The sequence below is a fragment of the Molossus molossus genome, unplaced genomic scaffold (genome assembly GCF_014108415.1).
Source record: "Molossus molossus isolate mMolMol1 unplaced genomic scaffold, mMolMol1.p scaffold_m16_p_4, whole genome shotgun sequence".
In the NCBI taxonomy this organism is placed as follows: domain Eukaryota; kingdom Metazoa; phylum Chordata; class Mammalia; order Chiroptera; family Molossidae; genus Molossus; species Molossus molossus.
This window is the reverse complement of record NW_023425377.1, coordinates 62,462,780-62,476,707: the sequence shown is the minus strand read 5'-3', so window position 1 is coordinate 62,476,707 and position 13,928 is coordinate 62,462,780. Positions and strand designations below refer to the sequence as shown.

Genomic DNA, 13,928 nt, shown 5'->3' with positions numbered 1-13,928 from the left:
TGAGAATCCCTTGGTGGCAAATTCTGCCCACACAGTGTTGCTGCCAAAGCATTGGCATTGACATTTATAAATGGCTCTCCTGCTGCAGAAAGAGACTTGAGCAGACTAATCTCAGCTGATTTAGGAAATGATGTTGTGGGTCTGTCCTTTTTAACTCACTCTGATATTTTGGGTTATGAGAACAGTGATGGGGCTTGTTTCTCTCCTTGCAACCACTAAAGAGGAGTCTATTCAGTTCATTAGTGGAAAACTATGAGGCCAGCAGCCCAAGGGTAGGGGAGGCACCCCAGGCTGGGTTGAAGTTGGGAGAAAGAAGCCTTGCTCTTGAGACCACACTCGGTGCTATGTTTTACCTCGACACCAGAGAGCCTGCTATCTGGTCTCCTGCTTCTGTTCTTGCCCACCTTGAGTTCATTCTCCACACCGCAGCCACATGGATATACCACGAACTCAAATCTGAACCTATCTCTACTGAAAATAGTCCCCACTGCCCTCCAGATGATGTCCAGCCACCTTATCATGGCCTACAGGCTCCTCCCTGCCCTGGTTCCTACTGCATCTCTCCTGTCTGCCTGGCCACACTGGACTCTTAAATTCTCAGATGCTCACCTAGTCTTTACCCAAATGCAGCTGTGTCTTCCTGGATCATTCCCTTCACCTCCTTCACCTTCACCTGGCCTACATTTACTGCCCTTTGGTCTCTACTGAAATAAGGTTTCTTTTTGGAGGCCTCCCCTGACGCTAGGTTTGCCTGCCCTGCTGTGTTCTCTGTGGCTTCCTGACTCTGTCTCATCGTGATCTGTGTTAAGTGGTGCGGGTGGGCTTGTTCACAGGCGTACATGTGAAGGAAACCATGTGGTTTGCTCCTCTTGTCCTGGCGTGTTTATTTATTTATTTTGTTAGGTTTTTTTTTTATTGATTTTAGAGAGAGAGGAAGGGAGAGAGAGAGATGGAAGCATTGATGAGAGAGAACATCGATTGGCCGCCTCCTGCATGCCCCCCACTGGGGATCGGGCCCACAACCTGGGCATGTGCCCTGACCGGGAATTGAACTGGCGACCTCCTGGTGCATGGGTCAACGCTCAACCACTGAGCCACATCTGCTGCTCTGGCGTGTTTATTAATAGTGTCTCCTTTCACTATCATGTACACTACTTTTGGGTAATAAATTCCAGCCTACTAGAAACAGAGAATCAAAGACTATACTTTCCAGACAGCTTGCACTAAAATTCCCAGTGTGACTTGGATTCTGCCAGTTAGCTGCACTTGACCTAGTCTTAAAATGTATGGCCATCCCCTTCCTCTGGATGGGCTCCAGGACATTCATTTTGCTGATGTGGATCATGGCAGGGGCCGCATGATTCTGGAGCAGGCTGCTGCTTTGTCCCATAGCTATCTGGTGGTGGCAGGAGCCCCAGCTACTTGGCAGCCTGGCTCTGCACTGATTTTTGGGAGTAGCTCCTGGAGGCTCAGTCTAGAGTGTTTCTCCAGCTTTCCTGATGATTCTCTAAGCCATTTAGTACCTCGTACAAAATCCCTTCCTGTTCAAATGGCCTTACTGAACCCTGATCAAAACCTAACCCATGTCATCATCATTCTTGCAAGTTACGTACTTGTTGAGTTGTTTCTTTCCCTTGTCTGAGAAGGCAGGCACAGGTTTTACACACCCCCAGTGCCAAGCATAATTCCTGGTATAAGTTATTTAGCAGCAAGTGTTTGCTAAAGGAATGAACCCTTGGACTGAGTTTGTAAAAGACTGGTAGGTGTAGCTAGTTTTTAGTTCAAAGAGTATAAATGAAATTGAAGGAATGAAGGTTGTTTAGTCTAGAGAACAAGAGAGTAATAAGGGTCATGACAGCTGACTTCAGGGTTAAACTTAATCTGTGGGCCCTGGGAGGAGGTACTGAGCTCCCTGTTCCTCATCAAGCCCTAGGAGCCATGCAGACAGATATCAGTTAGAAGACAGGTTGGGCTTCCCATCTTCTAGTAGAAATTTCTGCTTCTCCTTCCTGTGTTGTGGAGAAGAGTAAGGGGAGGGCCCTACTTGCTTTCAAAGAACAAAAATCTGCTGGAGGGGTGCTGTGGGAGAGCTGGTAATTAGGAATCCAAAGTAGTTGGAGAGGATTGCTCAGAGAGTGGTCCAAGAAGGCTTCCTGGAAGAAAAGGTAATCGAATAGCCACTGAGAATAGGCAGGTCTAGGTGAGGGAATAGGCTCGAAAACTTGGAGGACAGGGAACAGAAGGAACAGACAGACCTAACGTGTACACAGTACCTTTAAGCTCTCGTTTATCAGAGTCCCCCTATGAGATTGGACGTTTCATAGTGTAATTGTGCCAGGAGCATGTGGTAACTTAGTGTTAGGCCCCACATTTGAACCCAGGGCTGTCCAGCTTGTCATACTGTCTCATGATTTAGCCATAGACCATACATTTTACTTATTTATTTGACTCTGAATAATAGGTCAGGGAGTTTTGCTTCAAGTGGGTAATGTAAGTGGTGGATATGCGTAGTACCATGATTCCTATTCCACATGCTGGGCCCGTGACCTGACAAACAGGAATGATCTTACAGGGACAACAGGTCAGAATTTTGCAATTGAGTGTCTGGGAAATGTTGGTGGATGAATGATGAGAATAGCAGTGACTCTTGCCATGCCTCTGGTGTTGGGGAGGGATATTCCTGGCTGGCTGCTGCTCACCGGGCTGCTGCCTGTCGAGTAGTTTTGGAAGACTGCTTTGCTATGTCAAGCCCAGGCTCTGGCTAGAACAGTGGAGCCAGGCAAATGCACCCCCTCTCCCTTCCTATTCTCCACTTGGGGCTCAGCTTGTGGCTAAATGAGCCATCCCTGCCGTCTGTGCTGGCGGCCCTGGGCTGACACCAGTCTCTGTCCTTCCCAACCTCCCCCTCACAGGCACTGACACACCCAGTTGGGGGCTCAGTAAATATTGGTCAGTGAGCAGCAGGCGGCTGGTTCTAATTTTGTTTCCTGCTTCTGGGTCACCACTAATTTTTTTATGTTTTCTCATCCTATCCCTCTCAGCAATATGAGGTTTCATGAGGAGAGCAAGTGGGCTCCTGCCCATAGGTACCCCTGCACGCTTCCACTGGCAGCCCACCTGTGTGCTGTGTGCCTTAATCTCCCACCCTGGGCAGCCATTGGCTGGGCCAAAGCTTCAGGCCGAGGTTCTGGGAGTGGGATCTGGAAGGAGAAAACACAGCTTTTTGGGCCTGCTGGAGAGCAGTTAGGTGGAAGGTCAAAGGAGGCAGAAAAAGAAGGGGCACATTGAGTCCTGGGCCTCATGGCCTGGCTTTTATTTTTTTTATTTTTTTATTTTATTTTATTATTATTTTTTTTAATCCTCACCCGAGGACATTTTTCCAATTTTTGTTCATATAGAGTGGGAGGGAGAGAGAGAGAGAAACATCGATGTGAAAGGGACACATCGAGTGGCTGCCACCCGCACGACCAACCAGGGCCGGGGACAAACTGCAACCGAGGTACGTGCCCTTAGCGGGAACCGAACCCGGGTCTCTCCGGACCGCAGGCTGACGCTCTAACCGCTGAGCCAAACCGGCCAGGGCTGGCCTGGCTTTTAAACTGTAATATTTGCACTGTGCTCAGGAGGGGGTTTCAGCCTGACAGGGGAGTGGCCTCTTGACCATCTTCATTAGGTACGTGGGGAGGTCCACAGGCTGGGTAGTTTTTCTCAAAACCCTTTGAATTCCAGAGAGCCTGCCTGTAGGATGATATTGATTTTAGTACCTAGCTGTGAGACTACTGGTATCTAACTGGGTCTACTGGGACTTGCACCAATGACTGTATCATTAGCTGACCAGCAATACTAGGAATGTACTAATTATTTATAGAACACTTGGCAGTTTTTGTTTTTAGCTGTATTAATTATTGCTTTTACTGCTTCTAGGCTTTGTGCCATATTATAGAAATAATCAACCATGTTGTTTTTCTAAAATATGATTTATTGATTTCAGAGAGAGGAAGGGAGAGAAAGAGAAACATTAATCAACTGCTTCCTGCACACCCCCTGACCAGGAATCAAACCAGTGACCTTCTGGTGCATGGAACGATGCTCAACCAACTGCGCCACACTGGCTGGGCTCATCTGTGTTTTTTTTTTATATTGCTGTACCCCCCCATCCATTGAGACACTTCAGTAAATTGATATACAAAATAATAATAATAGCTCTGGCCAGTTTGGCTCAGCGGTTGGAGCATCGGCCTGCAGTCCAGAGAGACCCGGGATCGGTTTCCGCTAAGAGCATGTACCTCGGTTGCAGTTTGTCCCTGGCCCTGGTCGGGTTGTGTGGGAGGCAACCACTCGATGTGTCCCTTTCACATCAATGTTTCTCTCCCTCTCTCTCTCTCTCTCTCTCCTTCCCACTCTGTCTGAACAAAAAATGGAAAAATGTCCTCGGATGAGGATAAAAAAAATAATAATAATAATCAAAATCTTACCACTCAGAAATAGCCATCACTAATATTAGGTGAACATGATTCCAGATGATCTTCCAGGGGTACTCAACAGATAAAAATATGGAGAAGTAGATATTAAAACCATAGCAAGATGAGAGGACTTATTAAGCTTTTAAAAAATGTGTTTTTCATAAGAGAGATTATTTCCTCAAAGACCCCAGTAAGGTTAAGAAAAAAATAAGACCTTGTGAGTCATATCTATAATTACTTATTTTCCTTTTAAACAGTATTGATTGACTCTTTGCCATGAAAAATGAGGACATTCCCATTTTTACATCTTTTCTCATTTCCTTTCTTCCCATCTCTTGTTTTAATTATTTTATTAAATTGTCTATTTTTGTAACATTTATATTCTTTCCTTAACCGTAATCTCCATAGTTTTTCTTATTTCTTATTTAAATGGTTTGTTACTTACCCTGGTTTCTGCATTTTGGGGCTCCTTAAAATTTTTTCTCCTAATAATTAGCTGCATTTCAGTATGTCATTTCCCCCACTATCCACGAAGGGCACAATATTCTCTGTCTGCTTGCATACTTGGGAATTTCTGCCTGTTGTCTTCATCAAATTCGTGGGATATCTTGGCTGAGAATAGTATCAGTGGTTCATATTTTCTTTCTTTTAGAATTGTGTAAACAGTGTTGCATTATTTTGTAATACTGGATGTTGTTATGGGGAAGATGAGGGCATCCTGGATTTTCTGCCACTTAAAAGAAGTTTTAGTATGTTTAACAGTTTTTGTAATAAAATATTTTGCTGCAAAAGACAAGTTTCCTTTGGATGCCTAGAAACTCTCTTACAGTTTAGTAGGTTAACTGAAGTCAGTGTTGAGCATTCTGTCTGCCTCACATTTTTGTGAAATATGGTGTATATTATTTATATTATTTCAATCTTCAGATTCTGTTTTTTCCGTTCATTTTAGGGAAATCTCATGTTATTTATCATGAAAGATACCCTCTATTCCATTCTCGGGCTCTCTATTTCAGGAACACCAATTGTTCCTATGTTGGTATTCTTGTCTTCTTTATTACATAATGACATTACTGTCAACAAATGACTGCATCTACAACCATGCTTCCATAAGATTATAATGAAGCTGAAAAATTCCTGTCATAGCCGTCATAATGATGTAGTGCAATTGCCTACAATATTCAGTACAGTAATATGCTGTACAGGTTTGTAGCCTAGGAGCTGTAGGGGAATAGACATTTTTATCCCAAAATATGTCAATTTGGCATAACGATTATTTTAGGGTAGTTAATTTTAAGAAACAGCAAGGCATTGGATAAGCTCTTAAAACCAAATGGAAGTTACCTTTTGTAAAAGACATTCACATTTATAAGGGAAAAACATTGATTTGTAAAGGTGTCCCCCTCACTATACCAGGAAGAGGAGGATGATCTTATCTCTAGAGAGACTCTTGTCAATGCTGAAGACACTGACTTGAATCTGCTTAACAACCTCACCCTGGTTTACTGTGCTTTTCCTGGCAACCTCCCATAACTGGCTCTCCCCACCCTCAACGTCTTTTTAATTTTTTATCGATTTTAGAGCGACATCGATTTGTTCTACTTATTTATGTATTAATTGGTTTGATTCTTGTATGTACCCTGACCAAGGGATCCAACCCACAACCTTGGCATGTAGGGACAACACTCTAACCAAATGAGCTACCCACCAGGGCTCCAACATCTTTTGTCTTCACCTGAAGGTGGTATTTAAAGTGGTGGCTTCAGCCATTTTGTGGTTGACTTACTCAGTTCTCCCAGGTCTCTCCCATGTATATGTGTTATTAAACTTTGGTTTGTTTTTATTCTGTTAATCTGTCTTTCATTACAGTGATGTCTCAGCCGAGAACCCAGAAGGTAGAGGGAAAATTATTTTTCCTCCTCTACAGAGCAATAGGCTGTACCATCTAAGTTTGTGTAAGTGTGCTCTGTGATGTTCACACAGTGACAAAGTTGCCTAACAACACATTTCTCAGAACATATGTCCGTTATTAAGTGTTGCATGACTGTATTTGATTTAATTTGTCATAAACTTCTGCATTCACTGTGGTTATCTCAAACCTTCCTTTGTCAGTATTTTTATTTTAAGTTACTTGATAGAATTTTGTTCTCTGTTCATTATAATTTAGTTATTCTTCAGTGATGTTTGTTTTTTTTAGTAAGCCTGCATCTTCTTTATCTCATTTGTTTTATAATCTCATCTTTGAGCTGTGTATTGCATCAAAATTCTGATTTGTTATTCTGTACTGTGAGGCAGTTTGTGAGGAGCTGTGTCTTCCTTTCAGTTGACATCTTTGTCTTTTGCGTGGTTGGCCTGCCATTTCTTTCTGTGTTCGTGCTAGTGCTCTCTGGCTCTGTTGACTGTAAAATAAGACATGACTTTCTTCCTACCACGTCGAGGTGGATTTGTCTCTGCCCCAACCACAGCAGTGCTGAGAGCTGGGTATCTGTGACCTGTATTTTGTAGCCCAAAGGAAGGATTACTGTGGGTGTGAGGAGGGAACATGGATTTTGATAAGGAAGTGTGTTCCATTTCTGTTGGAGGGGGAGGAATACTCCCTGGAAATGGGTAGTTCCATTCAGTATGTGGCCTTGGAACCCTGCTTTTCCTCAAAGAGAGTCAGCCCATTGTTCTTAGGTGAATTTCACCTGTTTGGTGTTTTTCCCAGCAGCTTTTCTCACTATTCCTGTATTGAAGAGGAAAAAGAATTGGCAATTTGCCACTCTCCAGATTTAGGAGAGATTAGTGAGAATTCTTGTGGTTCTGCTTTCATCACTGTGGCTGTTGGGCCTGGGTCAGGGCTAGGAGATGAGGCATGCGGGGTGCCTCCCACATTCCTTTTAGTTGTGAAGTTATATCGGAGTTGGCCCATCTACTTGTTTGGCTGCTCTTGGTGACTTTTTTTTTTCTTTTGCTTGATATATATATATATATACATATATACATATATATATATATATGTATATATGTATATATATATATAAACTTTTGATGCCATTTCAATTCTCCATCTTAGCTCAGAAATCTTTATTTTTGTATAGTGTTTCAACATACTTTATCTTCCTTACCACTCATAAAACTGAGGGTTTGTTTTCCTCTTTCCAAACTGAGCAAACAGACCTGGTGAGATCAGTTGCTTGGAGTTGCTGCAAATTGGACTTCTCATACCAAGTCCATGGTCCTTCTGTTGCCAAAGTCGATGCTGCCCTAGTTATTTGCACCCATTGTACCAAATATAAATGCAGGTTTTTTTTATTCCTCAGGACTTCCACCTCTCCCTCCACCCTGAACCTGGCTTTGTCTGTTGCCTGCAAGTTTCAGAGATTTTTGTGCACTCTGAAATTTTTGTACACACTGGAGGCTCAGGAATGTTGCCCCTAGACTCACTCAGAGCCATCTAGATGCCTTTGGGAATGTCCACTGGGGAGATAATCCTATTAGGTTGACGGTTCCCAGCCTTCTAGTGGGGTGGGGGAGCAGGGACTGGAGAAAGACCAGGCTACTTGAAGGTCTTCTACAGAGATGAGCTGTTGGTGTGAGACAACCCCAGAGGGATGGGAGCTGTCTCTAGTAGTTGGGTCGTTGATGCTCCCAGCCCTGGAGGAATGTGCGGAGGCCACAGGTGCCTCAGAGACCCCAGCTGTCTGTCCTGAGAGGACTATAAAGGAACTAGACACCTCTTTTTACATTCTTTGTATTTCAAGTGGGGATGAAGACAGTTGAGGGGAATGCCCAAGATGATTCACAGAGGCCAGTCGGTAGTGGGGTCAGCACTCTGGGAGCCATCGTTCCTATCACTACCGCTTCTTCTTCCCCCCACCTGCTCACTACACGTTATCACCTCTCCGACCCCTGGGTCATTATTTGGTGTGGCAGCCAGCCTTTTGTCAATTTTATATAACATGCTATGTAAAAACCCAATTCAGACTGCCCTTGCACGGATTGCCACCCTAGCCAACTGAGACTGCAGCTGAACTCCCACGTAGCCCATACTTTGAGAGGGTACCACTCAACATGAGTGGGTAGGGTTTTAAACACACGTCTTACCCATTTTTTTGTGGCTTACCAGTTGGTCTTGGAAACAGTTGTGCTTTAGCCAAGTTTGTCTCTGGAGCACTTGGTCTTATCTTCTACATGTTATTCCTGGGCCCAGAGGAATCTGAGAGTGAGAATGATGGGCTACCCAGTCAGCTGGTGATCAGGGAAGGGATATTTGGAGGCCTAGCAGCTTCCAGGCCCCACAAGTCTCTGTTGCCTGTTTTATTCACATCAATGTCCAACCTCTGGACCAAACATCATGGCATGTCACTACTTCATCACCCCAAAGAGAAGTGTTTGTTCTTCTCTGAGGGGGAGGCAGGCTTAGAAAAACAGCATTGTAAGTGTAGCATCACTATGTCCACAGGACAGAGTGTGGCTTCTAGGATGAGACACTCCTGGACCAAGTTAAGGGGGAGTGACAAGCAGGTGTGATTCTGATTTAGGAGCCTCCAAGATCGTAAAGAAACATCTGAAGTTACACAGAGAAACATATGAAGTTTCTCGTAGTCTTTCATTTCTGTCCCCCCCTCCCCCCGAAGGGCTGGGTCTGGTGCCTTGGAGACAGAGCTAAGGCACTAAAATAATTTACTTATTTGAACCCAAGCCAAGTGAATAAAAATGTGGAGAGGAGAGAGGCAGTCTCCTCCCTCCTTCCCTCTCCGCTCCCCTCCCTCCTCCTGCTCTCCTTCTTCACCCCACCCCCAACCCTGGCAAACTAATTTAAAAAAATAAAAAAAAAGGTGGAGAGACTGTAGCTTCTCTTTAGTCAGAGAGCCTAGGTCCTCTGAGCCAACAATGCACTCAGGCCTTTGTCCCTCCAACTGATTTTGATGCCCTGCCTCACATGCTCTTCTTACCACTCCTGGAAGGTGTCCTTGAGGGCAGTTGGCCTGGCTCCTTGAGAGGATTCAAGTGGCCCACCCAGGACCCCTCTATTTCCATGGCCTTGCTTAATAGAAGGGACTTCCTTCTGCGGCTGGGGCCACACGGTGAGGACTTGCCCAGCCTCACCATCCAGCTGCACCAGGAGCTTTCATCCTCTGTTCTTTCCTCCAAAGAATCATTTACAGACATTTTTTTCTAAGACTAACTTGTAGTTAAGGGGAAGAAAAATCTGCATTGGAGCAGAAAGCTCCCCTTCTGTGACTGCCAAAAGTCCAGGGTCACTTGAATTTGAAGTGTCTTCAGCAACTCCCAGGTCCCTGGACCAGGACTTCTTACTACCCTCCCATTACTAATAGGCTCAGGGTTCCAGCGGGGGTGGGGGTGGGGGGGGGTGCTGTTATGCCAGAGTGTTGGCCAGGCAGGAAGGCTCCACTTGCTGAATCAACCCTCCCCCTCCAAGCTGCCATGACAGCCATGCTCAAGACTGATGGGCCACTGGGTCAGCAAAGAGCAAATACTTAATAAATGCTGACCTTGACATGAATACCCATCCAGGTAAAGCTAAAAGTCATACTTGAAGTGTTTTTATGTTTGTATTTTCTGATGTTTTGAAGTTGCTACAGATAAATTTGAGAAATAGAGCTGAAGTTGAACAGTTGTTTTTGTTGAAGTGATTCTACAGAAGGATCCCTTAAACACAGCCCAGCTATGAAGGCGTATCTGGGGGTTCCCCTACACGGGTGCTTGCTGGGGCCGATAGAAACTGGGAATGATTTGCCCAGAGGATGCAGGATTTTATGGATCTTCATGGGGACCAGGGCGTGTATTTTTGTGTCTCCACCCAGTGGGGACAGTAGTTAACAGTGCCTTGGCTTTCGTGTTATTAAGACATGGCTTCCTTTCGTGAAAATTTTAGTTTCTGGCTTCACTGCTCTACTTGCTGGCTATGGATCATGTTTCCTAATCTCTGAACCCAGTCTCCTCATTTAGTAGTTGCTGGTAAGTGTCCTGACTCCTCTTACAGTCTCTTTCTTAATAGAAAGGTGCACACTGGTAATGCTAGCTGCCTCTCTGCTTCTCCTTCCCTAAGTCCAGCTCTTCATTTTGACAGGCCAGAACAGGCCTTAGATCGCGTGGTCAGGCGGAGAACAGCTTTCTTTGTACAGTGGGGTCTAGCCATTTTGGACTTAGATCCATCCTGCACACCATAATTTAACTTTTGTTTTTTTAGTGGAGATTGAGAGTTGTTAGTCTCAAAATGCCACTTTAACAAAGCATTACTTTCGCCAATGCCTAACCCATTTGTGTGACTCAAAGTATAGTCCATGAAGAGTGATGTTTTGTGTCTCTGGATTCTGTGTGTGCCCCATATGGCCTGGAATGTCCTAGATGTGCTTGTGGCTAGGGACCTGTGTGGTGTGTATGCCACAGGCCTGGAATAAATAAAGGCAGCCACAGGGCTATTTCTGATCATTCTGTCAGCAGCTCAGTATCTGGGCTGAGAGGGCATCAAAGTAGAGGAATTCTGCTAATTATAAGTCTTAAAATAACGGCCATGTTTTATTGAGTGCTTTCTATACTCCAGGCACTTAGTAACTTGTCATAACTCATGGCATTAAATCTTCCCAGTAATCCAATGAGTGCTACCAAATTTATAGATAAGAAAACCAAGGTGTAGAGAGAAGCCACGTAACTTGGCCAAGGTCACTGTGGGTAAGCAGCATTGCGGAAATTCAAGCTAGGTCTTTCTAACACTAAAGGCCATCATTGCTCTGGGTGAGTCTAGAATGCTGATGCTGGTTCACATAGCTAAGATCATATAGCTGGTAAGTGGCAGAGCCAGGACGCAAACAAGCCTGCTCTGAACCTCTGTCACAAGCAAAGACCTGGAGGCGGAGTGACTCACTTCGAGGTCTGTGGCTGGGAGGTGTGGAAACAACTGCAGTGACTGGGTTCCTGGATCTGGATTAAATAAATGGGAGGTTCATTTTCCCTTCCTGATATTTGTTTATTTCATTCACTACTTAAATTTTAACTGTACTAAGGGAAATGATTAACAAAAGAAAAATCGTAGTCCTGCTATCTTAAAGCTTTCCTTTTTCTGTATTCCTTCTCGGTTCTTAACTCTGCTATATAATTTAATTGTTCTGTTTCTTAACATTAAACTCATGAGTCTCTTTTTTAGAGCTGCATACTAACTAATCCCTGAAGCTGATGTATTCAAATTCACTTGACCATAGCACATCTTTCTACCTGTAGCCTTTTTGTTTTTGAATTGCTTCTGTTAGTGTAAATTCTAGTAGAATTACAGGTTCAGAGGATTTAAATACTTCTATTATCATAACTTTTCAAGAGTCACATTATTTATATAGCCACCAGCCTTATCTTATTTGGTTGTTCAACCTCACTAACATTTGGTTTTTTATCTTTTTCAAAAAATCTGTGTTGTGCCCTGGCCAGCTTGCTCAGTGGTTAGAGCGTCGGCCCGCAGACCAAAGAGTTGCAGGTTTGATTACGGTCAAGGGCACGTACCTCAGTTGTGGTTCAATCCCTGGCCCTGGTTGAGGTCGTGGGGCTGCAACCAATTGATGTGTCTCTCTCACATCGATGTCTCTCTATCTCTCTCTCTCTCCCTGCCTCCCACTCTCTGAAAATTAATGGGAAAATGTCCTTGGGTGAGGATTTAAAAAAAAATCTGTGTTGCTATTTTATTTTATTTTATTTTATTTTAAATATGTTTTCATTGACTTTTTTTTTTTTTTTTTTTTTTTTGAGAGAGAAAGGAAGGGAGAGAGAAACATCAATGTGAGAGCGAAACATCAATCTGCTGCCTCCTGCACACCCCTACTGGGGATTAAACCTGCAACTGAGGCATGTGTCCTGACTGGGAATTGAACTGGGATCTCTCAGTCCATGGGAGGATGCTCAATCCACCCTCTGGGCTTGTGTTGCTATTTTGGTAAGTAGTAGTAGCATTATCCATATTTTTCATTTGTATTCTTAACAAACCAGAGAGACTGTTTTCCATGTTAGTTCCCTAATTTAGGCAGGATAGAAATAAACCTTTGTCATGTTTGATGGTCATTTGTTTTTCCTATTTTAGTTGTAGTATTAATTTTTTAGGTATTTATTTTGGAAAATTTCAAACATATACAAAAGTAGACAGAATAGTATAATGAATTGCCCTCTATGAATCGCTCAGGTTCAACAATGACCAACTCATGTCCGATCAACTCATCTGTGCTCCCATGCACATACTCCTTATATCTTATTTTGAAGTAGATGTCAGATATTACTTAATCCATGATTATTTCAGTACCTCTAAAAGATAAGGACTTTTTAAAAAATCCACCCGAGGATACTTTTTTCATTGATTTTCAGGTAGAGTGGGGGATTGAGGGGAGAGAGATCCATATGAAAGAGGCACACCGAATGGTTGCCTGCTGCCCCATAACCCCAACCAAGGCTGGGGATCAAACTGCAACTGAGGTATGTGCCCTTGGCCAGAATCAAACCTGCAACTCTTTGTTCCACAGACAGACACTCCAACTGCTGAGCCAAACCAGTCAAGGCAAGATAAGGACATTTTTTAAAAAATTTTATTTATTGACTGTAGAGAAAAAGGGCGGGGGGAAGGAGGGAGAAACAGAGAGAGAAAAGAGAGAAACATGGATTTGTTGTTCCACTAATTTATGCATTCATTGGTTGACGGGATTGAACCCGCAACCTTGGCATCTTGAGATGACGTGCTAACCAACTGAGCTACCTAGCCAGCACCGAAAGGTGGGTTTCTTTTTCTTTTCTTTTTTTTTATCCTCACCCGAGGACATTTTCCCATTTTTTTGTTCGGGGGGCGGGGGGGGAGAGAAACATCGACGTGAAAGGTACACATCGAGTGGCTGCCACCCGCACGACCCAACCAGGGTGGGGGACAAACTGCAACCAAGGTACGTGCCCTTAGCGGGAACCAAACTCAGGTCTCTCTGGACTGCAGGCCGATGCTCTAACCACTGAACCAAACCGGCCAGGGCAGAGGTGGGTTACTTAAGCCTCACTGTCACCTGGCTTTTTGCTCTTGCAGGTTTATTTGTCACCATGAAGTTGCTACACCCAGCCTTCCGTAGCTGCTTCCTGCTTACTCTGCTCAGCTTATGGACAGCTGCTCCCGAGACTCATGCTGTGTCCACGGAGATGCCAGCTATCAGTGCAGACTCGTTCCTGCAGGATCTCATGCATCGCTATGGGGAGGGTGACAGCCTCACCCTGCAGCAGCTTAAGGCCCTGCTCAACCACCTGGATGTGGGAGTGGGCTGGGACAATGTCACCCAGTCCCTACAGGGACAGAGGAACCTGTCCATGGTAAGGCTCCCTGCTCTGCTCAGCACTCTGCTCTCGGGGTTCACAGTCCAGTCAGGCACAGGAGCTGAGCTGCTGAGTGCAGGCAGGGTTGGGGTAGCCAAGCCTTGATGACAGCAGAGAGGCCTGTGCTTCTTCATCTGTTGT

General features: G+C 44.4%; 1 protein-coding gene across 3 annotated transcripts in view; it reads left to right on the top strand.

Annotated features, from left to right (window-relative positions):
- Positions 1 to 13,928, top strand: part of SLC39A14 (solute carrier family 39 member 14) — a 48,196-nt gene that overhangs the window by 19,609 nt on the left and 14,659 nt on the right. For all 3 annotated transcript variants that reach the window (XM_036241331.1, XM_036241330.1, XM_036241329.1), the window contains one exon: positions 13,507 to 13,784. In XM_036241331.1, the coding sequence (XP_036097224.1) occupies positions 13,521 to 13,784 (264 nt within the window). In that variant the 5' untranslated portion in view covers positions 13,507 to 13,520. The remainder of the gene's footprint in view (positions 1 to 13,506; positions 13,785 to 13,928) is intronic.